At 35.8% G+C, this 24,531-nt stretch overlaps 2 protein-coding genes across 5 annotated transcripts in view; both read right to left on the bottom strand.

The window, feature by feature from the left end:
- LOC142351486 (uncharacterized) overlaps positions 1-13,334 on the bottom strand; it is a 68,896-nt gene extending 55,562 nt beyond the window's left edge. The window contains exon 1 of one of the 4 annotated variants that reach the window (XM_075403575.1): positions 13,241-13,334. The gene's annotated coding sequence lies outside the window, so the exon portion shown is untranslated. Of the gene's footprint in view, positions 1-9,315; positions 9,397-9,453; positions 9,589-13,091; positions 13,201-13,240 lie in introns of those variants that run through there. The other 3 variants (XM_075403532.1, XM_075403540.1, XM_075403566.1) reach the window with 3 other exon arrangements.
- Positions 13,335-15,610: 2,276 nt separating this feature from the next.
- Positions 15,611-19,765, bottom strand: LOC142342561 (nuclear pore complex protein Nup155-like). Its single transcript, XM_075393937.1, has one exon. It carries the CDS (start codon positions 19,741-19,743, stop codon positions 15,727-15,729), a length of 4,017 nt encoding a protein of 1,338 aa, XP_075250052.1. The 5' UTR covers positions 19,744-19,765; the 3' UTR covers positions 15,611-15,726.
- Between the last annotated feature and the right edge of the window lie 4,766 nt (positions 19,766-24,531).

The following is a 24,531-nucleotide window of genomic DNA, read 5'->3' as shown; positions in this document are numbered from 1 at the left end:
AAAATTAACGTCAGAGATATTTTTTACGTATCTTTTTTGCTTTTAAAGTTTTTAACAATATTGTTGCTTTTTTTGTAAGATGTTTGCACACATTTCTCTTTGTTTTTGAGCTTTGTAAATTAGAAACATAGGTATCACCCAATTTTTTTCTAATTATTTATATTGTTTCAACATTCGGTAATTTTCTGCTGAAAAACAGTTTTATTAAGTAATGAGATAGATTGTACCCATTAATTCTATTTCGATTAGACAACACAAAAAGATAACTACTATTTAAAGAAATATTGTCACATTAAAAAACATTAACTAGAGGCTTAAACACCTCAGAAAATAATTTAATTTCATTAGAAACAATACCTGAGCTGCGTTTTGCAAGTTGAAGCACTAAGGCATCAAATACAGCACAATTTGGCAAAAATTAACAATCCCTTGATATTCTTATGGAAAAAGCTATAATAAAAAAGGACGGGACAAATAAAAAATTGCAGTCTGCAAAACAAGGAATTGAAATAACTAATTTTAAATAACAATTATGAGATCTTGCAAGCATTCTAAAAATTTAAGTCACGAAAGCAGCATAGTGAAAAAAGTTGCAACATTCTGAAAAAGACGAAAAATAACAACAAAAAAGAGGGCAAAGTTCGCAGAGCCTATCAGACATTTCATATATTGACCAAGGCCAAACAAGTTGGTTGAAACCTGAAGTTTATTAATCCAGTAAGTCAGGTGGCATTAGAAAAACAATGAGACCTTTCATGAGATTAAACTAAATGACCCCAATAAAGTAACAAGCGGACAAGGAACGAGCAAAACGGAAATTTCACTAATTCTTCGTGACAAAAAAGTAATAAAAACTGAAAGCTGTGAACTTGAACATCATTTAGATTTAATTTTTATCCCTATAGGCAAACTATGAAGCAACATTCATTGAACACATGAAAACACAACAAAAAGTCGACGAACGCAAAATGTAGAGACTAATTGATGAAGCAACAAAAAGAAAGACAAATATGTGCAAAATTAGGTATAATTTTATGACAACTCAAGTCAATAAAACCAGCAGCTATAAACATTTAACAATCCAAAACTGACAAACAATTCTTTAGAAAGCTATATAAACAGTTTTGATTGGGCAAAAACAGCACCAAAAACGTTGAAAACTCAAAATTTCAATTATTTACGACCAAAAAGAGCCCAAGTCATGAATGTATTAACTGCCCTTTGAAGGATTAAGACAATGGCAGTCAAACGTAATTATGAAGAGTTGTGTTTTTTTTAATTTGCACTACTGGCCAAACACCAATTTCTCGCAAAAATTTTAAAGAAGTTTCAAAAAAATCAGATCATAAGGGTGACTCAAGGGTGACTAAGCTGACATTCTAAGTTGACTTTTCTTTTACATCGAAAAAAAATTGAGAAAAGATTACAAAAAATAGATAGCGCACCAATACAATACAAATCCTTTGGTTGTAAAGACTTAACTATCACTTGACAAATCATCGAGCTAAATTAAATAAGTGTTTTTCCGCCTCCTTAAGGAGAACTGTCACTAATGAGGCTTGTTGTTAAGACAACATAAAGAACACAAACACAACCAGCCTCAACATTTTAAAACTTTTAATAATTAGTTAGAGCTAAAAGTAAAAAAAGACCTTAAAATGTAAACTAAAGATAAAAAATTAGGTTTTTGGAGGCCACAAAGCAAAACCGATAGGAAATGTTACGAACCATAGTAGGTAGGGGACAAGACAAGAAAAACAATCCAAAAAGTATTAAGATTAAACAGCGAAAAACGAGGTCAATTTTTTTTCCAATTTAGCAATTGGATATTTGCGCTTTGAAAATGCTCGGTTTTTCGCAGCCATTAGCTGAAGCGCAAGAAAAGCTATCTCTTCAGTTTGATTTTCTATTGTCATCAAGCAGTCCGAAAAATGAGTGGATCAACGAAATTTTGATCACTTACAACAAAATTTTACAATTCTGTTCATTAACAAACGATTCGATTTAAAACATGAACATCAAACAGTACTTTTAATCGGTAAGTCTGCATTTTTTTTATTTAACTATTACTAAATTTTGATTTTCGAGTTTCTGATTGAAGTAATTTATTTCAATTGAATATTGATTTTCTGTTTATTCTACAAAATTATTTCCTTTTCGTAAATTTCTCCAAGATTTTTTTCTCTGAATATTCTTCTCTCGGATTATGCTATTAATTAAAACAAAATTACAACAATTTTGCTTTTTAAAAATTCCGAGAGGCCCTTTTTCTTTTTTTGGCTTTTTTAACTAACTTTTTTAGTTCTTAGTTTTTTAGATAATTATATTTAGTCAGTTTGCACGTAATACCTGTAAGAGGAACAACTATCTCAGCGAATGAACAAACTTCAACCCTTTCTTTCTCCGTCATAAGATCTGCTATTTTCAGATTAAGACCACGCCCAGTGTGAGACGGCGCAGAAAATTACAGGCAAAACTCAAATATCCGCTATTTTTTTCTGAAAACAAATAGTGCTACAATCGAAAAACATAAACTGAAGGCTTAATCCATCGCCGAAAATCATCCATCTATTTAAGAAAACCTATGAGGACTGATATTAATGCCGCAAAACGAGAAAGCGACAGACACAATAATAATAATAAAAGTAATAATAATAATAATAATAATAATAATAATAATAATAATAATAATAATAATAATAATAATAATAATAATAATAATAATAATAATAATACTAATAATAATAATAATAATAGTAATAATAATAATAATAATAATAATAAAAATAATAATAATAATAATAAAAATAATAATAATAATAATAATAATAATAATAATAATAATAATAATAATAACAATAATAATAATAATAATAAAAATTATAAAGACTTTAGAGCAAAATCTCATGGGTCCCGGGACCCTCAGTTTTAGCAGTTCTAAGCTCGTAGTTTAAGAGAAATTAAGCTTTTTCACTTCTTTGCATTTGGTACATCCGCAAACAATTCTCCATGTACATGAGATATTCTCGTCATATTTATTGTAAAAGTAGAGAAAGTAGAGATCCAAAAGTTTATTCTTGCAATCTTCTTTAAACAAAATTTCGCTTTAGAAAAAATCGTTAAATATATTGGCAAGATTACAGGCTCGCATCCAAAAATCGGACTCGCATTTTTTAAAACAAAAAATGAGGCACTGGAAATTTCGAGTTGTCTGCGCTCTTGTGTTTCCAATATCTGACAGTGAGACGTTTTTATGCCAGTCAATATCAACTTTCCAACACTAAATTAGCAAACAATAGGACGACATGCAACTCTTGATAAAGCGATAATGGTAAAATCTTAAGAACCACTAGACTACATTTGTATGATTGCTGTGTTTTCGAACCAAAAATCCATGCCACTGCTTTCTTCTGCACGCTTTCAGTTAAAGTTAAATCCGATTTGCTTAGTTTCCATAGTTGTGAACCGTAACTAAGTATGGGCACAATGTAGTTTCTTTAGGCATTTTTCTTGTTGCTTAAGGTTGTCTTCACTAAATTTCGTTTGATGGCATAAAGTGCTCTCAGCGACTTCTCTACCCGCTTTTTTGCATGCTCTGACCAGGTTACGTTTTCTGATACAATAAGATCTAAGTCTTTCATTAATGGTGTGCTATCAAACAGAAAATTTCGAACTTTCAGACATGTAGTTCCTCTAAAACTGGATATACTTTATTTTCGCAAAGTTTATGGCCATGAAGTTGTTGTCGCACCACTTGAGAATCTTTCTGAGGTCTAGTCCTATAGTAATGCGACCGGTTCCGATCAGTTTGAAATCGTCCGCATATCCGCAGTTATCTGACATAACACAGCTCGGAAGATCATTGATAAAATTTTTTTAAAAAGCAGGGGCCCGAGAGTTGAACCCTGTGGCACTCCGCTCAATACGGGAAGTTCTTGTGAAACAATGTCCTGAATTCTGACAGTTTGCCTTCTGCTGTCCAAATAACTGCAACAACTCTGTGACAATTCCCTCCGATTCCAATGAGGGCTAAATTCTCTAGAAGTAAAGAATGATTAACCTTGTCGAAAGCTTTTTGAAAGTCAACATAGAGAGCGATCAGGTATTGTGTGTCGGGACTGTCAAAGCTGATGTATAGTTGTGAAGATATTCTATTAAATTTGTGACAGTTGAGCGTCTTTTGTAGAAACCGTTTGGTCGAATTGCAAAACGTGTATAAAACAACAGGATAGATTTTGTCAAAGATCAATTTCTCTAGAACCCTTGATAAGGCAGAGAAGAGGCTAATTGGGCGATAATGATACCTGCTGTTTGTTTCCATCTTTGTGCAGGGGGATTATCTCACTCAGTTTCCAGGCAGTAGGGAAGTTTCCCTTGTTTGTGATGGTATTAAAAAGGAGATGTAATGAGAATGGCAATGACTAGCACAGCGTTTCAGAAGGTGCTTACCAACTCTATCCGGTCCTTTAGCTTTATTTACATCGAGATTTTTCAGGATCTTAAAGATTCCATTATGCGTAAAAGGCAAACTATTGATCTCTCCCTCCACCTCAATCTTTGCTTCTTTATGATTTTCACTTGAAAAGAAAGACTGAAAATATCGATTGAAAAGTTCGGCTTTTTCAACATCTGTCCTCGCTGTCTGACCTTCTAGAAAGATTTCACTTGGTAGGTAGTTGTTACTCGAAAAGCTTTTCATATATCGTTGCACATCGGAGAAACTCCCATGCTGCAAAATAGATGTTTCGAACTCTTTCTGATCAGACGGCAGGACTAGTGCAAGTTCTGTTTTTGCCTTCTCAAGTTTCATTTTTTTCAGTTCTCCACACAATTTTTTGGCCCCAAGTGTTTCGACTCTCTTAATAAGGTGCGAGGTTTCTGGTTTAACCCAAGGCGCAAGCAATTTCCAGTGCTTAGTTTTCCTAGGGGTAAAGTCTTGCAGGATATTAAAAAACCAGTCATACCACACATCCAACATTAAATCAACATTTGAATAACAGTATGGGCCAAACTTATGATTTTCTATGAACTGATTTCTCTCATCCCAGTTCGAAATTTGAAAGAAAACTTTTAAAAATTACGTTTAATTGTCGATCGAATGGGTCGTTAGAAGTAAAGGCCGTTTCTAAGGATATTTTAGCCGAGTATGGTTGATGATCAGATCTGAAACAACTTTTGAAAAATTATCTACTTGTACATTAATCACTTGAATTTGGTTAATTACTAATGATAACGACTAGGCTTCTCATTGCTTCTGATATCTGTTGCTCAAAATTACCTATACTGAGTCCATCTAAAACAGTCTCTTCCGACCACTGGAGTAACAAGTTGACCAGTCGGTTGACGTAATATTGATTTCACCCACAATGAGAGCAATGCTGATATTGTACATTCGTTGTTTTGATTTCATGAGTAGCAAGAACTTGTGAAATCGATCATTTGTCCATCTATAACGGCTGTTAGGAGGTTCACTGTAAATATAAGCAACGATTAAGGCTGGTTTTGTCAGGAGACGAATGATAACAGTCTGTAAATTCAGTTTATATTTTGGAGCTGGGAATGTTTTTAATCACTGCTATCAGACAACCCCCCATGCTTGGATTTACCTTTGTCACTCAAACGATCGGTCCGATGTATCTCAACACTTGGCAAAAATATTGCAGCGTCCGTTATGTTTTCCGTCAACCAGGTCTCAGTTATGCAAAGCACATCGAATCTATTACTAGCTGTTATAGAATTTGCGAATTCGGTTCTCCGTTGGAATTCTAGTATGCTTCTTACATCGTATATCAATAAATTCGGGTAGCTACGCAGTCATTCAGACGGCGCTTGCTCTCTATTCTATCCGCCATTAGTTCTGATTAAAAGTATACCGTCTGATCAAAAGTATAGAAGTGAACAGTTCTGATTAAAACATCCGATTAATCAGAACATCAGCCATTAGTTCTGATTAATAGTATAGTTCTGATTAAAAATATGGATGTTAAAAAAATTAAGAATGCTTTAAAAAACAAATTAGGATGTCTTCAACCTCCATTTACAGCCGACGAAAGACACTTAAAGATAAGGAAAAAAGAAAACAAAAACAGTTCAGCCGCAAAACGTTTTAAAACAATCAGACCTAGAATTACAAAAAACGTCAACTCGCATTGACAAAAAGATTTCTTCATTCATTATTATATGACGAACGAGTCATTGACAAGACTATGCGCAAATGAAAGGATTTTAAATATAGGAACAAAACAAGAATTTCAAAACAGTTTCGAAAACCAAGGTAGACCTTAAAAAACTTTAAACCTAAAAATCAACACACTTAAATTATTAATTACCACTCAGAAAAATCATTGGGTAATGGAATTATTCAACAAGTGAGAAGCCAAAAAATACGATATGAATTCAAAATTTAATTTCAAATTTCACAAAAAACAGACTGAACCTGTCATTAAAGAGACTAAGTGATGAGACACGAACATGAACAAAAGAGACGGGCATAGTCGAATTTTTTAAAAACACAGTGATAAAATCATTAAAACTTTTCGCTTCCATTTGATGGATTGGATTAACAGCAATTATGCGTTTTTAGAACACTTGTATCACTTTTGTTATCACTTTCAATTACAAAATCATGAGAAACAACAGCTAAAAAAGAAGCCGAATTATTGCACTTAAAAATCAATTCTCCTCAATGTTTGTTCAAATACGAAATTTTTTCTCTACTTCAAATTAACTGAAAAAAATCAGCTTTGCAAAAGATTGCAAACTTCAGTTGGACTTCTCAGTGGTATCGAAGTGTCAAAAAGTGTGATTGGATCATACAAAAAGGCACCACCCTAGTACAGTACAATACCTTTAGATGGTGACAAAATCACAAAGAAACCATTAATTGCCTTACCATTGCTTCGGAGCTATTGAAAACTTGTTTAATTGTTTTTACTACTCGATACTCGAGAGTTAATAATTTAATCAACAATGAAATAATCTTTTTCTTGCTTCAAAAGATCAACTTTGGTTTCCTTTGAATGAAAACTTGATGCGATCCGGTCGGGGCAATATGTTTAGAGACACAATATTAAGCCTCCTTGTTGTAGCTAATGGCTAAACGAGCAAAAAGATTGTAAATGAAGATCAATGAGGAAATTCAGGCAGGCGCTCAAAAACAAGGACATAATTCTGCTAGCAATACTTTTGAAGATTCCGTGATACGCTGATATATATATATATATATATATATATATATATATATATATATATATACATATATATATATATATATATTTGTTGGAGATATATATATATATATATATATATATATATATTATATATATATATATATATATATATATATATATATATATATATATATCCAACAAATATATTTGTTAGATTGATTTTTTAGAACTCGTGGCTGATCAGTTTCAAATTGCTCAAATGTTCTTAAAGATTCTCATATCAATTTTATGATTTAGAGGAAAAATATGTATGTTACTTGATAAAAATCCTTTGTGAAGATTTAGAAGGGAAACATTAAGTGAGAGTCAGTACGGACAAAATATGATCAAGAAAATTTACAGATAATGACTTGTCTCCAAAACATAACAAAAAAAGAACATAGCTGGCAGATTGCCAGAAAATAGCCGCAGTAGATTCGTAGATCGGCAGTCTAAAAACAGTAAAAAAGACAGACCAAAAAAAATTTGTCTTTCCATTGAAGGCTGATCTGTTATATTTTGATTAAAAATCTGTATAAGTTCTGGCTGCCTCTATTAGCTGATCTCAAATAACCTTCATTTAGAGTGACACACACCCATTTGACCTTATCTCTTTGAATTAAATTAAATAAAAGTCAATTTCAAATTGAGGAAGTCATTTTTGAGAGTGAGGTAAGTCAAGTGTGACCAAAAATTTAATCACGCGCATGAACAAAAAAACTCGCTCCACTAAGAGCGAAAAATGACGTCACACATGCAATTCAGTTGAAATTGCATGAACGAATGAACAAAAAGTGGCTGTGACGTCATATGGTCGTAACAAAAATCATGACGACGAAATTAAAAAAAACCAAGAGAAGGCCAATAATAGCCTCAGCTATCGCTGTGCGGCTATTAAAAAATGATTTTATTTTCTCTAAGAACAAAAATGAAAGGTTCAAAAAAAGAAGGATATAAAATTTTTCTGAACAGGTTTTCAACAGTTTGTTTCTCAAGTGTTAATATTGCATAGTTTGCTGCTTCGACCCCGAAAAGATGAAAGACATTGAACGCATTAGTTGACTATGGAATTTAAAATAAGTCAGAGTTACTTAGACAGCATAAAATCTTTGTTTGGTTGAATAAAAGAAAAAAATTGTATGCAGTTTTGGCATAAAATTTACATTCGACAAATTTAACTTCAAAAACAAAATTATTTTTTGAAAAATGAGTGGTTCAGACAAAAAATGACCCTCTTTATCTAATTTTTTAAAACCAAGTTTAATAATCTTCATAAAAATTGCAACAATCCATTATAAGCGATTCTTTTGGAAGCTGACTCAATCTTTCGAAAATTAATCTGGCCTTTTCTGACTGGGTTAAGTGTGCAAAAATGGGTTACGTATCAATTTTATCCATTTTCTTCATAGTAGAGTACGTTTACACCTTAATTGCTTGCTCCACAACTCAGAAAAAAAATGATAACTCCCCAAATATTTTTAAAAATTCGAACAAGTATTGCTATTATTGGTTTTCTAAAGGCGCATAAGTAGAAAACCAAGATTAGATGTTCGACCAAATATAACGCCGAAACAAATTGCTCTCAAACAACTAGTGGGAGCTCTACTCTGTTGTAGCCGGCTTTGGCTGGGGGAGGTAGCCTGCAGAACGGAGGACTAAGAAGTTCGCCAAGGGGCCTCAAATGACGTCATTGGAGGGTATTATATACCTCTATCAAGGTTTCAAATTTTGATAAATGACACCAATTTCTGCATTGACTTTCAACTTCCATTTGACTTTCAGTAGTATACTACCGCCTCTTGCGTTCAGTTGCTTAAAATTGTGAATGAGAGAGAAACTTAGATGACGCAACATGTAAAAAGTCAAGAGCTTACAAGTCACTCGTAAGTCAAAACGGTTAGACAAAAACTTTGCAAAAAAAAGACAAATGTTTACAAAAATTGCTTCTAACTTCGCCTGAGTGCAATGAAAAAACGTAGGACCCTAGCTGAAGTTTTCTGGACAGCAATACATTGCTACCGATATTATTTTACACATCAGTGAATGAATATTGAATGGCCAACCTTGAGAACGCAAAATTTCAAATGTTAATTTGGCAAGTACTCACTATTAAGCTGAGCTGATTACGATGAAGAATCACGACTTTTAAGCGTATTGTTTCTTCAAAAAAGTATTGGGTCTCACTCGCCAAAAAAGCAAAATGAAAATTGAGCTGGCTAACAAAATTAACAAACAACAGACCTACCTTTCGCTGTGGGCAACTGTTTTATACTAGTCGTCTACAAAAACAGGTTTATCCCCCACAATTGCACCCTTGTAGTTTCTCAATGAGTTGGGAAAGGTTGAATAAATTCGAGTCTATACGTGTATATAATACTGGGGGTGACCTAGTTGATTGATTTAATGAAATTATCCTATCCTGATACCACGAAATTAGCCCTTAGCTCCTCTTCTTTTCCCATTGACGCATTTCTGTGATGTCACGGGTATACAAGGTGTGAAAAGAGAATGTACAATTGAAAACAAATACTTTGATTGTGAACAAAATCAATTTGATAGAATAGATTGTGCGCCTCTTGTGTGCCCCTAATGAGCCATATGGCAGTGTACTCAATTAGGCATCGGTATGTGTTATTTTACGCACATACAAAAACGGGTATTCATTACAAATGGTTTTGTATCATTATCGATTTTGTTTTATTCCGTGATGCGATTACGACACTCGATAGAAAATTGAGAACATGTATTTACTTGCAATTTTCATGTTTGGTTTAACTTTAGATCAAAAGCTGATTTCAAAGGTATCTGTAACCCACGCAAGGTCCGGCTTCAGGAATCAGATTCATTTTATCAGCATGGAATTATTACCTTTCCCATTTTTATATTTAAGTTTCTTATTATTCAATTGACAATAAAATAACAAAAAATCGACTCCAAAGCCAAAAATTGTAGATGTAAAATGTCTCACGCTGATTATTCAAAACCAAAAAAATAGTCGATAGATTAGACAATAAAACCAAAAAAAGATAGTCGATAGATTAAACAATATACCTTTGTAGACCTATAAAATTGTACTGATTAAATGATATAGATTTGGCTCCAGAAAATTGCAAGTTGTGTCAAGTTCAGAAACAAGCCGACTCATCAACATTTTATCGTAAAGAGAAAAGTACCCGGAAGGTCAGATTTTTGAGCTTTCATCAATTTTCATCATGGCATTGACAAAAACCAAGAACAACTTACAAAACATAAAACATTACAACTTCAAAATTGTGATAAAACGAACATTAAATTTAAAAAATTTCCACAAATTTCAATATAGAATTTCAAATTCCAAATATTCCTGCCGTGATCATCAGATTCTTTCAGTTTTTTAAGACATACCATTAATATAAATTAATGAAAAAATCTAATGTCTAATTGCACCCGGCAGCTAACCATGAAATTGTTTCTGATCACCTGTCCTGATTCCGCATCAACTTGTACTTTAACTATCAAATAATTTCGCAACAAGCTCTAGAATAAATAAACTTGAACATTCGCTACATAACTTTTTGCGTTGCATGAGTTGAAATGAGTTCTAATAATTTTATGTTCAAGAACCCATCAATGTGGAAGTTGAGCTTTTAAAATTTTCATTCAATTTATACAATAAATTGAACGAAAAACTTAAAAGCTTAACTTTCACATTGATGGGCTCCTCAACATAAAATTATTAGAACTAATTTCAACTCCTGCAACGCCAAAAATATTTACGTTGCCAAAAAATTTGAAATTAAGTTCAACATTTTTGGTTTTCGGCCTTCAATCGATCATTATTTTTTTCAACATTTGAGCTCAGATCAATGATGCTAAGACAATTGAATGATAGATTTCGTTGGGTTACACAGCAATTAAACCATCTCTAATGATTGTCAACTGCCTTACAAATGAAAAACTTCACTGTGCTATTTGATCTTTAATTCAGAGGCACCAATAACCTGACATCTATCGCAATCAACATGATAGCGGAGCAACGTTATCGCTATAACTCTATTATTATCGCTATTATATACTTATATAAGCTTAGAAGGTCAGTATTCTTGAAAATATGGTCACCGCATTAAGAAAAAATTTATATAAATTGCCATAAGACTGAGTCATAAATTCTTTTACGCTCTTACCAGAAAAAGTGAAAACATCTTTTTATATTGTTTGAAACAACGGTACAAAAACGCTTACTCGCTTTTTGTGGAACGTGTTTCTTATACACACTTCGATCAAAAAGTGGTGAAAACTACAAATATCCTTTTTGCCATAATTAGAAAAACGTCAATCTGATCGAATCTCTTTGACTAATCCAATTGTAATTTTTCAATGAAAATTTTTGATTATTTTCAACTGTCATGGTAACCTTCGAGTGAACGACACGACTGTTGGCTTGCTAAAAAGCAACAAAGAACTCGCTATAAAATATATTATTTTAAACAAATTTTATTGAGTCAACCAACGTTTTGTTGTTCTCGGATAGTCAATCAAAGACAGACAGAATTGCGGCTATAAAGTACCATCGTTCCTTCTAGTATAGCAGCTTCTAGTACGTTGCGAACGAACGAAATTACGTTAAACAATTTTGACTTTCGGCCTTCAATCGATCAAAGTTATTTTTCAAATTTCAGCTCAGATCAAGGATGCTAAGACATTCGACTGATGGAATTAGTTGGGTGATACATCAAGTAAATCATCTCTAATGATTGTCAACGCTAAAGGGGTGACCTGTCTTGCGAAAAAATTCACATTGTATTAATTGGTCTTGAATTCAGAGGCGCCAATAACCTGACACCGATCGCAATCAACATGATAGCGGAGCGACGTTATCGCTATAACTCCGCAATATTGAAATAGGTTAATTAATTTTGCTATTTGGTCGGCAATAGTTCTTTATGTAGTGAACTCACAAATGCAAAATTACGGAAAATCGGCCTGATTTGCATTTGCGCAACAAACATGCAAGAGGATAAATATAGGGCGCCAAAAATTGGGATTAGTCTTCAGCACAAAAAGTAGTCTGTCATCGCAAGCAGTTTGACCGGTGTCGGGAATGTCCGAGCGAACTTGCCATCCCATCTGTAGACAGATCAACTTCATTGACCATAACATCACTATCACTTGCAACATAACAATCAACAGCAGGATTAGAAGATTTGTTGGAGACAGTGAAAAAACTTAAGATTTGCTATGTTAATATGACTAGAGGACTGATCTTCGCCCAGGCACATGGGTGAGAAATTTGGTTGCATATTCATTTTCTTTAGCAAAAGCAATATCTTCACGTACATGGAAAAATATGGTATTTTGCAATAACAGCGCCTTATCGATGTCAAAAGCTGGGTTGGTTAAAAATACAAATTTAGCTACAATGTTAATTCATTATAACTCCATAAAACACAAACTTTAAAAAGGTGATTTTTAGGTAGTCTGCACTTGATCGGTCTTCTATTTGCAGCATTGACCAGCAACATGGCAACAACAATAGTTCAATTTTCAAATAGGACGGAATTGACCTAAGTTACCTGGACTAATCGAAAAAAAAACGCATTTCTAAAAACACTTGACGTTCTTTGTGCGGCTAGCTTTCTTATGGAACTATTTACAACTTTCTAAGATAAAATTGTCGTTCGCCCAAAATAGCAAAAGAACAGCTGCTCTTAGATATCCCCAACCCCCTCCACTAAAAGGGTTGGGGCAGTAATAAGCAATTGCAGTGTCAATTGCAGTGTTCTCCATTAACGCCAGCATTGCAACACAACCGCATAACAAATAATGAGTGATCAACAGTGAAAACACAGTAATTAGTTTACCAATAATACCAATTCAAATGGCTTGAAAGCTGTCTATGCTTACCTTTTTTGGTTAAAGAGTTGAAAAACCGTCAATAGTCCAACATTATTCGGAGCGTATTGTTTCCAGATGTTACGGCAAATAAAGTAATCACTGCTGACCGATTTGCGCAATTTAACAGCATACAATCATTAAAATTTCTTTTTTCTTACCTTTCATGTTCGATTCTACAAGGGCAAGAGTGAAGTAGCCTGGTTGAAATACAAAGAATGCGTTTTTACACGAGCGCGAGGCGATGAAAGAAAGGACACGGTTGTACTTTTGATTAAAGGATATTATTCATACGAAATCCAGCCCCTTGCCACCATAACTGTTTGCGGCAATCTTTGATTGTGATCGACGGGTGAGACCGAATGATTTCACCTTCTCCTATTAATCCTGACATTATCCATCAATAAAATAAGTGCAAACTGATTATCTAAATCACAGAACGCGGAAAAATTTCATTGTTTTAAACTATCAAGGGAGAACGATGGATTAACAAAAGGTTAATTACGTTCGAAAGCGGGAATTATTTTAAAAGCGAATATAACCTCGACTACAACTTTTGTTCTCAAATCGTAATCTCGCTGTCAATAAGAATTCACAACTAATCGAATCACGTTTCAACTCCCAGCCATGTTTAACCTTAGTAATTCATAGGTGATCAAAACATAAGCCCACAAAATCAAAAAAATTATTCGATCTCGGGCTACAGCTCATACGAAACTGCGCCGTAACATACAAGGACTTCAACGTCTCCGTTTAATCATACAAGTCGATAAATAATATGACCAACCAATTGTCATAACCCATCTATGATTTCCAGCTAATAATGTAGGTAAGATCAGTTCATCACATTTGCCACACAAAGATAAGTAAAAGTACAATTTACGCGTTCAGAGAGGTTGTGGAAATTACCTAAATACCACACAGGGTCTTGTAAGAAACAAAATTATCCAAATCTGCATAAAAAAGCCAGAAGTTGCTTAAAAAATAATCCAGAAAAACTTGATAAAACCATAATTGCATTCTGACATGGGTTAGATCTGCTATGTAAACAATATTAGTTCGTTGTCTCTTATCACCAATATATGCAAATGGAGCGCTGTCTATCACAACTGGCAAAATGATTTCAAACAAATTTGCAAAACCGATCACAAATACAGAGGCTGACGAACAGATCGCCTAGCAGACTGAATAACACACATTAAACAGTTGACAAATAAAAAATCTCCTTATTATTTACTTTTTGAAGGAGTTAATATTTTGGAACCAATGAGTGAGTACTTAACCACTGCTCAATCCCGAGAATAAATTTCGGCAAATATTGATTTCTACATGGCGGGTAAAAATATTTTCTAGCCATCAGAATTTGATTCAACAGTGCACAGACCGATCGAAGACCTTTGATCCTCTGAAGCATCCAAAATGAATGAACAACTTGTGGGACACTAGCTCAGATTCAAGCTTAAGCATTTTTTTGAGATCAAAACCTACTGTGATACTTGAGAATTTTTTTCAACTTCAGAGATTAGATAATTTGTGCAATCATTGGGGGATAAATACGGTACAGAACGTTACCTAAAAAGCAAAGACTTTTTCAAAAATCTTCTGCATATCGCTCTCCAATTATTCGGGAATGCTGCTCGCCATCCTTTCGTTGTTTGTTGAGCAAGTGCTAATACTAACTCTTAGAGTATATAAAATAAGTTCAACCATTTAGTGGTCAAAATCAGTTTTTCCGCATAAATCACTGCTTTGCTCGAAAAAATTGGTTTGTTTTTAATTACATCAAGAAATCAGCAACCACTTGCAAAAACATAAAACGACTAACGTCGGAAAAATTGCTCTCGAATGACTGGCTGGGTGCAAATTTTTCTTTATGGGTGCAAAAACATCAAACGAAAATTTTCGCTGGACCGTTTGGTTCTAGAACATTCTTTCCTACACAATTCGAAAGATTTCACTTTTTGACGCTTGACTTCTGGATTTTTTTTGTAATCTAAATTGATATCTTTCCGAATTTAAGCCGCTTATATAAGTTAAGGCTGTTAGCTACTGAAACTGTATTCATGGGTGCCCGAAAAAGTTATCGTAGTAGTGTTATGAAGAGCTCTATTCACGTCAACGTCAACAGTCTACCCGTCTCCCCCCGACGAAGCAGACTACTATGAAAGCAAGCTCTTGCCTCTATTTTGAGAGCAATTTTTCGTTGAATGTTGCTAACGTCCACTTTTCAACAAAATATGATACGGCTTAAGTTGCCTGATAAGGAATTGCATTAACTAAATGACTGTAACTCACAGAGACATGTTTAAAAACGGAGAAATTTCAAAATTTTGCACTGTTATCATCATTTGACTTTCTGGATCTATTATGCCCCCAATTTATTTCCGTGTGAAATCATTTTTTTTCTCTTGGTTCTAGGTCATGTTTTTTGGTACACACAAGATATTATCTAAAGGAACAGAAGAATCACAATTCTCTCAGAGCATTTGATAAATTTAGCTAAGCGAATTTGGGAACTACATGAAAACCAATTGTGACAAAAAGAATTTATTTCGCTTCAATCATAATAACACAACACAAATCAGCAATCGAAAGGGACACATTCATCAGTATATCATCTATACAAACAGTTATTTTGCTATTCTAATTAAGACATCGCTACTCTTTCAGCGTTCTGCATAGATTTCTTCAAACTATCAATCAAAGTTCTACACGCAGGGTCACTTCCAGCAATCGAAGTTAATTTCACTAGTTCTTTAGATACAAATGGCGCCATTATTTCAAAGAATGCCGACCTCTCTGCTGCGTTCGAGGTCTTTTGATCACCAGCAGCCATTGCTGTATCCAGAAAGTGGCGGATCAAAGCATCAATGACAGACAGCAAGTGAAAGGGTTCACCCAGCATCTTCCAAATTTTCTCTTTATTAACCCAGAGCTCAATGTAAACAATCAGCAACGAGTTGTATTCAACTCCAAGTTGAAGTAACATAGTGAAAATCCAACGCACGCCCAGTTTCAGCTCACATGAACGTTTTTCCAAATGGTTAACGACAGCAATCAGAGGGAAAAATTGTTCATTTTTATCGACATATTCCTTTGCAACTGACGAGAATCGAGAAGCTAACGTTTCAACAGAAACTCCAACATTCGCGGCTTGTTGTCCTGCTCGATCCGATATGAAATCTTTAAACAAATTATCTATCAATTCAGTCCATATAAACTGCACGGTAGTCTCGTCATTGTGACCGGCTACCATAATGCACGCAAGCTTGCAGTCCGCTAAATTATAAGTGCACGCAAAATCAGAATACAAATTGGTCAGGTTGAATAGTTCAGAGTTCAGCATGCTTAAAACATCAGCTTTATCTTCCGCAGAAATCGTTTTCAATTTTGCTACTGCATTTAGGACCTTAACCTGAACTTGTGACACTTCAAGTTTGTCTTCAATCTCTTTGATAACTTCGGGGCTAACTTCTGGATTTATGATTTTGGACGAACAGCTCTTGGCGCTAACAAGAGCCCGACCAAGGAAGTTTACTCTTTGGCTCAGTTTCACAAAAGTGCTTCGACGTTCGGCTAATGTACACAATATTTGAGCAGCCTGTTCGAAGAATCCGTTTTTTTCATAGAACTTCCACAGAAGCTCGAGAATTACAAGCAAGTCACGATCAGCACTTGAACGAGCTCTAGAAGTTAGAACGAACTCAAGACTACTGTTAGAATTCTCCAAAATTATCTCATGCAAACCGCGCTCTAGAAGCCAGTGATAAATTGCGTTATGAAGAAGTTCGTCATCTTTAGCAAGACATTCAGATATTACACCTTCAAAGAATGACCTCGCTTCGTGTGCGGTCAACGACCTCGATGTTCCTAACGAATCGCCATTTCCACCGTTTTCAACAATTGAGTGATAGTAGTGGACCATATTAAGAATGCATTGATAACACTCTTGACGACAACTGAACATCTGACGGCCCAAAGCGTCGTCAGCTGGTTGACCATTACGATAATAACTCACGCCAAGATTTTTTGGATCCCGTTTTGCAGCAGCACACATGCATAGATCAACAACACCTTCGCAGAAATTAACCTGCTGATAATAGCCGCAAACCTGTGCAACATCCACAACTGCAGCAACCTTTTTAAACATATCAAGGGATTCGTTTAGAAAACTATCTTGACTATCAGGACTGTCGGCTTTGAGACCACTTTGAAGTAGATCGTTTGCTTGTACGCAGATAGCATCATCGGCACTGAATACTGTCGGACAAACTTCTCGCAACTTGTTGATGAGAGGGTCTGTTTTGACATTATCTGCAATGAGGCTGTTGAAAAGAGCAACGCAAATGAGAGAAGTAACATCAGTTTTATTTACTGCAATGTAATCCTTGAATTTGAGTTCTCTCAATTGTTGCTGGAGAGCTCCACTCAAATTAGGAACAATATCGTCCACGTTATAGTCCATCAAAATACCCAGAAATGCAAGCAACTCTTCAGATTTTGTGGTTATTAGACGCAAATGGTCTACAGCGTCAAGTTCTATTTTAAGCGCTTCAGTCGAAATCTGGAATTGCGAATTTCTCTGAGAAGCAGCTGAACTTGTTGATGGATCAAATATTTTCGGAAACAGCTTGTTCAAGCTGCGTAATCTACGCAAGGCTTCTAAGATCTCGTTTTTTGACCACCGGAAGGAAAGCGTTGATGTTTTAGTTGCGTGGTTAAACACAATTTTTAGTAGCGGAAGTTCCCAAATGAGTCTCAAGACACGAGAAACAAAAATACAAGATCCCATGAATTTATCAGAGTAGACGAAAGATCCTAAATTTTGAGTGCGTTGATTAGGTGAGATTGTGGCAGAGTTCATCATGGAGCGCGGATTGAATGTGAAGTCATGAATACCTGATATACTTTCATCTGCGGTTGTTTTATTTCTAATTCCGGAGAATCTGGGTTCATTTCCGTACAGAACAAATGCATGGGTGGCCCAGTTTGCAACATGTACAAAAGTGGAACAGTCATCCGCAGCCAATAGCAGAGCCATGGCGCATGCCTCCGCTGGTCTGAAAAGTGCACTAAAGAACAATTGAACTTGATCATTATCTGCTCCTGAATTATCCAACAACAACTCTCGTAATTGATCGACTGGCCGCAATTTTTCTACCAGTAGAGTACTGGTCGCGTTTAGCATCACAAATTTTTCTCTTTCACTGTAAAATTGCTCAACAAGGCGAGAAGCCGACGGAAGCAATCCAAAAGCACTAGTCGGTGAATTAATTACATTCCACGTCAATTGGTCTAGATCAACACACGAATGGGATTCTTGTAACTGGTTACTCAATCCGAAATAGTCGCTAGATAAACACCATAATGTTTCACTGTCGGATCCATCGGAAGCACAGCAGAAAACTGTTGTACCTCGAATATGGACTGCTCTGTCTACATTCGATGGTTTAGTGCGCGAAGTTGAAGCAAATCCCGGCGGAAGACGTACGTGGACCAAGGCAAGCATGTATGGTCTCGTCTCTGAGGAATAATTGAAACCTTTCACGGTAAAATATAACCTCACTCCTGTACTTGTAGTCAGGAACAAGTTCAGATTCTCACTCTCGTTTCGATCAATGACGCACATATGTGTAATTGTTTTAAAATTTGATCTGTCCACACTTCGCGTGATAGCAGAAGCGTTGTTCTGAATAGTTTGTATACTCATAGTTGCAGTTCTGTACAGCTCAGTTCCGCTGTTTCCCAAGTCAAACAATCTAAGTGTACCTTTGTCAGTTCTAGCGAAGACCAGATTTCTTGATTCATCTATCTCTAACTGGACGATTGCTTCATCGTTAGATACTGCCAAGAAAGGCGATACCAGAGGGACAACATAAGACATGGTCGATTTCGAATGATTGACCTTCCAACATCTTTTGCCTCCAAACCACCCTGCCTGAGGTTTGTAATCTACTTCATGAAGAGCGCCATCGGTTCCTCCTAGAAAAATTCTCCCACTCCTGGTGCTCACTGAACAGGTAAAAATACAACTATCGGTTGATACTCGGAACAACGGTTCATTGTACAACACAAGTTCTGTTTTCGGCTCAGCGTCTGAGGAGAGATCTTCTATCTGTTTCAAATTGAGGCCCAACAAAATAATCTCCGATGCAGTACATATAACAAGAACATTGCGGAATGTCATATTATTTATAACATTACTCTTAGGCTGAACAACAAGCGCGGTCAAAATAGTTTCGTTAACTCCATCGAAAAACGTGGGGTCAGATCCATCGACGTAATTCCAAATATAAAGCGTACTATCAATCGCTATCCATGCCCTAGAGATCAGAGGGAAAAAACCTGACACACAATGAGCTTGCATTTTGGGAAACTCACTCAAAATATCGGCCGGTATTGGCACATGTTTAGCTACCGATAGTTGTTTCAAAGTGATTGGAGGTAAACTAGATGTAGAAGGTAACTGATATCGACCCGATTCAGCAGCCCCTCCTGTTAAAATAGGATAGTCGTAATCTTGCGATCCACTCATCGTAGGAGTTGAATGAGATAATAGCCCCAAACGCTGCCGCAGATCACTCGAATTTCCATCCTTCAAAATTTCTGCAGAAAGTTGCTGAATAAGTTGATTCTGTAATTCCGGCGAAAAATCACCAGCCATTTTTCATCTGAAACGCCAAAACACTGTTTAAGGATCAAATCTAGTTTTGGATCTTCTCCACCATACCCCCTTAGAAAATAACCCTCCCCCCATTACGGCATGATTAGAATAATGTACATTATAAGTGCACCTCATAGGTGTAAGTTATAAGCCCACTGAGCAGGGAGTTTGGGGCTATAATGCGAGGCCCCTAATTTATATGAATCCCCATAACTCAACCCCATAATAAATCGGATAATTCTCTACAATGTTTCTGAAAGAACACAACCACGGAGAGCTCGGCCACGACCTCTTGAAAAATAATTTGAAGAACACCAATAATGACCAGATAATGTCTCCCTACCTCAGGGAGATATCTAGCAAGTACAGGAAAACAAACGCGAATGATCACAACAGAGAAACATAGCCGGCACATTGCCGGAAAATAGCCGCAATAGACGACGCTTGTAGCCTTCCATGAATTAAAACAACTAAAAAAAATAAGAGACGGATTGACCACCATTCCTTTAATAGACTTTTTGGTTAGATTCGAGGTTAGATAACCGAGTTCTGAAGTCATTTTATTGAGTGAGGTAAGTCACGAAATTGACCTAAAAGCAGAACGAATGACCTCACGCATACAAGTTTTAACTACAAAGCAGTAGAAATCACTGAATTTGAAAAAGTCAATTCCAAGAAGTCAGGTCGCAAGAATAATCGATGGAGACGACGAATTAAAAAACATAGCAGGACAAGTGCTCAATTTTTTCGCTTTTTCGCTCAATTTCCTGTTTCGGCGCGACCAAAATCACTAATCCAATTTGACTTCAAAAATCATGAAAATGTGTGAACAGATCTTAAAAAAAGACAACTCCCTAATAAAATTCAAATTCTTTGAATTGTAGAAAACCAAATTGTCCCCAATAATAGCCTCTATCGCTTCGCGGCTATTAAATACGAGAAAAATATCAAATCAATTATTAAGGCAGCAAGGATAAAATACGACAAAGAGGCTGAAAAATATGGTTACATTACCAATGGTGGCGCAAATCAACCAAAAATACTAAAATGAATAAAAGCAATTAACGAATGACCTGAGGGGTGGTGACTAAAGTCGGAACAAAAAGGCCTTGCTGTACCTGTAGCCTATTAGACGTTTGGATAAAAAATGAGATTCGTAGACTTTATGAAAAGCAGCGATTTTGAACGGTTGTCAGCAGATGCTCAGCAACATGAGCTTTGTCTACAAGACTAAAACATTATGAGCGCAAAAAGTCGATAGAAGAATTATTTTGGCTCCTACCCATATTGGTTGTACGGATTACTAAAGGTACGTAAACTAGCAACACTTCACCCCGCGCTGTCCATGCCAGTTTCTCAAAAAACTTCAAAAACTTCGTAATCTGTTTTCAAAAGATTGAGAGAGCAAACACAGACTAACACCATGATTCCCGAAATGTGCTACAGATCTTGCCGGTAGATTCAAATATAAGTTTCGTTGAGGGGTAGTAGGAATAGTTTAGGTTTTGAGTCAGTCGGATTTTGAGCTTGAGACCGTCACTTCACCGAAGAGTTGTCTTTTTGGATTGGGTTGCAATGTCCGAAATTGCGCATGACAGTCCACGAACATGAATTTAAATCTGAGTAATTCTTGGCAAAGTAATTCCAATTATCTTTAGCAAAGTAATTCTTGGCAAAGTAATTCCAAGTAATTACAATTGTTAAAAGATTGCTGGATCTTGTCAGCCTTTTAGTGAGTGTTTTTTTGTAGTTATTTAATCCTGATGTCTTGTTTTTTTCATTGTATTTTTCACTGATTTTACTTTGATGGGTATATCGGTAGTAAAATTCCCTCTCAGAAAAAAACAGTGAAAGGATGACGCCATGAAGTTCGAAATACATTAAAGTGGAAAGATCTTGAGCTTTTCCAGTCTGGTCTTGTAATTAATGATCGTCACTTAAATTCCAGTTTGTAGCTTTGCACTGAACTTTTTCAATGTCCTTCATTTTGGGTTTGTTTGCACACCATACCTGGCAAGCGTAGCTTATTACCGGTACATAATTCGCATAGGCATTTACTAATGGTGGCGCAAATCAACCAAAAATACTAAAATGAATAAAAGCAATTAACGAATGACCTGAGGGGTGGTGACTTGAAGTCGGAACAAAAAGGCCGTGCTCTACCTGTAGCCTATGACGTTTGGATAAAAATGAGATTCGTAGACTTTAAAAAAAGCAACGATTTTGAAACCACACCAACCGAGACACGGTTGTCACCAGATGCTCAGCAACATGAGTTTTGTCTACAAGACTAAAACATTATGAGCGCAAAAAGTCGATAGAAGAATTATTTTTGGCTCCTACCCATAATGGTTGTACGGATTACCAAAGGTACGTGAACCGCGAACACTTCACCCCGCGCTTTCCATGCCAGTTTCTCAAAAAACTTCAAAAACTTCGTAATCTGTTTTCAAAAGATTGAGAGAGCAAACACAGACTAACACCATGATTCCCGAAATGTGCTACAGATCTTGCCGGTAGATTCAAATATAAGTTTCGTTGAGGGGTAGTAGGAATAGTTTAGGTTTTGAGTCAGTCGGATTTTGAGCTTGAGACCGTCACTTCACCGAAGAATTGTCTTTTTGGATTGGGTTGCAATGTCCGCAATTGAGCATGACAGTCCACGAACATGAATTTAAATCTGAGTAGTTCTTGGCAAAGTAATTCCAATTATCTTTAGCAAAGTAATTCTTGGCAAAGTAATTCCAAGTAATTACAATTGTTAAAAGATTGCTGAATCTTGTCAGCCTTTTAGTGAGTGTTTTTTTGTAGTTATTTAATCCTGATGTCTTGTTTTTTTCATTGTATTTTTCACTGATTTTACTTTGATGGGTATATCGGTAGTAAAATTCCCTCTCAGAAAAAAACAGTGAAAGGATGACGCCATGAAGTTCGAAATACATTAAAGTGGAAAGATCTTGAGCTTTTCCAGTCTGGTCTTGTAATTAATGATCGTCACTTAAATTCCAGTTTGTAGCTTTGCACTGAACTTTTTCAATGTCCTTCATTTTGGGTTTGTTTGCACACCATACCTGGCTAGCGTAGCTTATTACCGGTACATAATTCGCATAGGCATTTACTAATGGTGGCGCAAATCAACCAAAAATACTAAAATGAATAAAAGCAATTAACGAATGACCTGAGGGGTGGTGACTTGAAGTCGGAACAAAAAGGCCGTGCTCTACCTGTAGCCTATGACGTTTGGATAAAAATGAGATTCGTAGACTTTAAAAAAAGCAACGATTTTGAAACCACACCAACCGAGACACGGTTGTCACCAGATGCTCAGCAACATGAGTTTTGTCTACAAGACTAAAACATTATGAGCGCAAAAAGTCGATAGAAGAATTATTTTTGGCTCCTACCCATAATGGTTGTACGGATTACCAAAGGTACGTGAACCGCGAACACTTCACCCCGCGCTTTCCATGCCAGTTTCTCAAAAAACTTCAAAAACTTCGTAATCTGTTTTCAAAAGATTGAGAGATCAAACACAGACTAACACCATGATTCCCGAAATGTGCTACAGATCTTGCCGGTAGATTCAAATATAAGTTTCGTTGAGGGGTAGTAGGAATAGTTTAGGTTTTGAGTCAGTCGGATTTTGAGCTTGAGACCGTCACTTCACCGAAGAACTGTCTTTTTGGATTGGGTTGCAATGTCCGCAATTGCGCATGACAGTCCACGAACATGAATTTAAATCTGAGTAGTTCTTGGCAAAGTAATTCCAATTATCTTTAGCAAAGTAATTCTTGGCAAAATAATTCCAAGTAATTACAATTGTTAAAAGATTGCTGGATTTTGTCAGCCTTTTAGTGAGTGTTTTTTTGTAGTTATTTAATCCTGATGTCTTGTTTTTGTCATAGTATTTTTCACTGATTTTACTTTGATTGGTATATCGGTAGTAAAATTCCCTCTCAGAAAAAAACAGTGAAAGGAGGACGCCATGAAGTTCGAAATACATTAAAGTGGAAAGATCTTGAGCTTTTCCAGTCTGGTCTTATAATTAATGATCGTCATTTAAATTCCAATTTGTAGCTTTGCACTGAACTCTTTCAATGTCCTTCATTTTGGGTTTGTTTGCACACCATACCTGGCAAGCGTAGCTTATTACCGGTACATAGCTCGCATAGGCATTTACCAATGGTGGCGCAAATCAGCCAAAAGTACTAAAATGAATAAAAGCAATTAACGAATGACCTGAGGGGTGGTGTCTAGAAGTCGGAACAAAAAGGCCGTGCTCTACCTGTAACCTATGACGTTTGGATAAAAATGAGATTCGTAGACTTTACGAAAAGCAGTGATTTTGAAACCACACCAACCGAGACACGGTTGTCACCAGATGCTCAGCAACATGAGTTTTGTCTACAAGACTAAAACATTATGAGCGCAAAAAGTCGATAGAAGATTTATTTTGGCTCCTTCCCATATTGGTTGTACGGATTACTAAAGGTACGTAAACCAGCAACACTTCACCCCGCGCTGTCCATGCCAGTTTCTCAAATAACTTCAAAAGCTTCGTAATCTGTTTTCAAAAGATTGAGAGAGCAAACACAGACTAACACCATGATTACCTAAAAGTGCTACAGATCCTGCCGGTAGATTCAATTATGAGTTTCGTTGAGGGGTAGTAGGAATAGTTTAGGCTTTGAATCAGTCGGATTTTGAGCTTGAGACCGTCACTTCACCGAAGAGTTGTCTTTTTGGATTGGGTTGCAATGTCCGAAATTGCGCATGACAGTCAACGAA

Source organism: Convolutriloba macropyga, chromosome 1 (genome assembly GCF_964194025.1).
Source record: "Convolutriloba macropyga chromosome 1, txConMacr16.3, whole genome shotgun sequence".
NCBI classification, from domain to species: domain Eukaryota; kingdom Metazoa; phylum Xenacoelomorpha; order Acoela; family Convolutidae; genus Convolutriloba; species Convolutriloba macropyga.
The sequence above is the reverse complement of the archived record's forward strand: the minus strand, read 5'-3'. Positions and strand labels throughout refer to the sequence as shown.

What these genes read in the sequence shown, in the direction of transcription:
- LOC142342561 (XM_075393937.1), bottom strand. Translation starts at nt 19,743, where the DNA reads ATGGCTGGTGATTTTTCGCCGGAATTACAGAATCAACTTATTCAGCAA.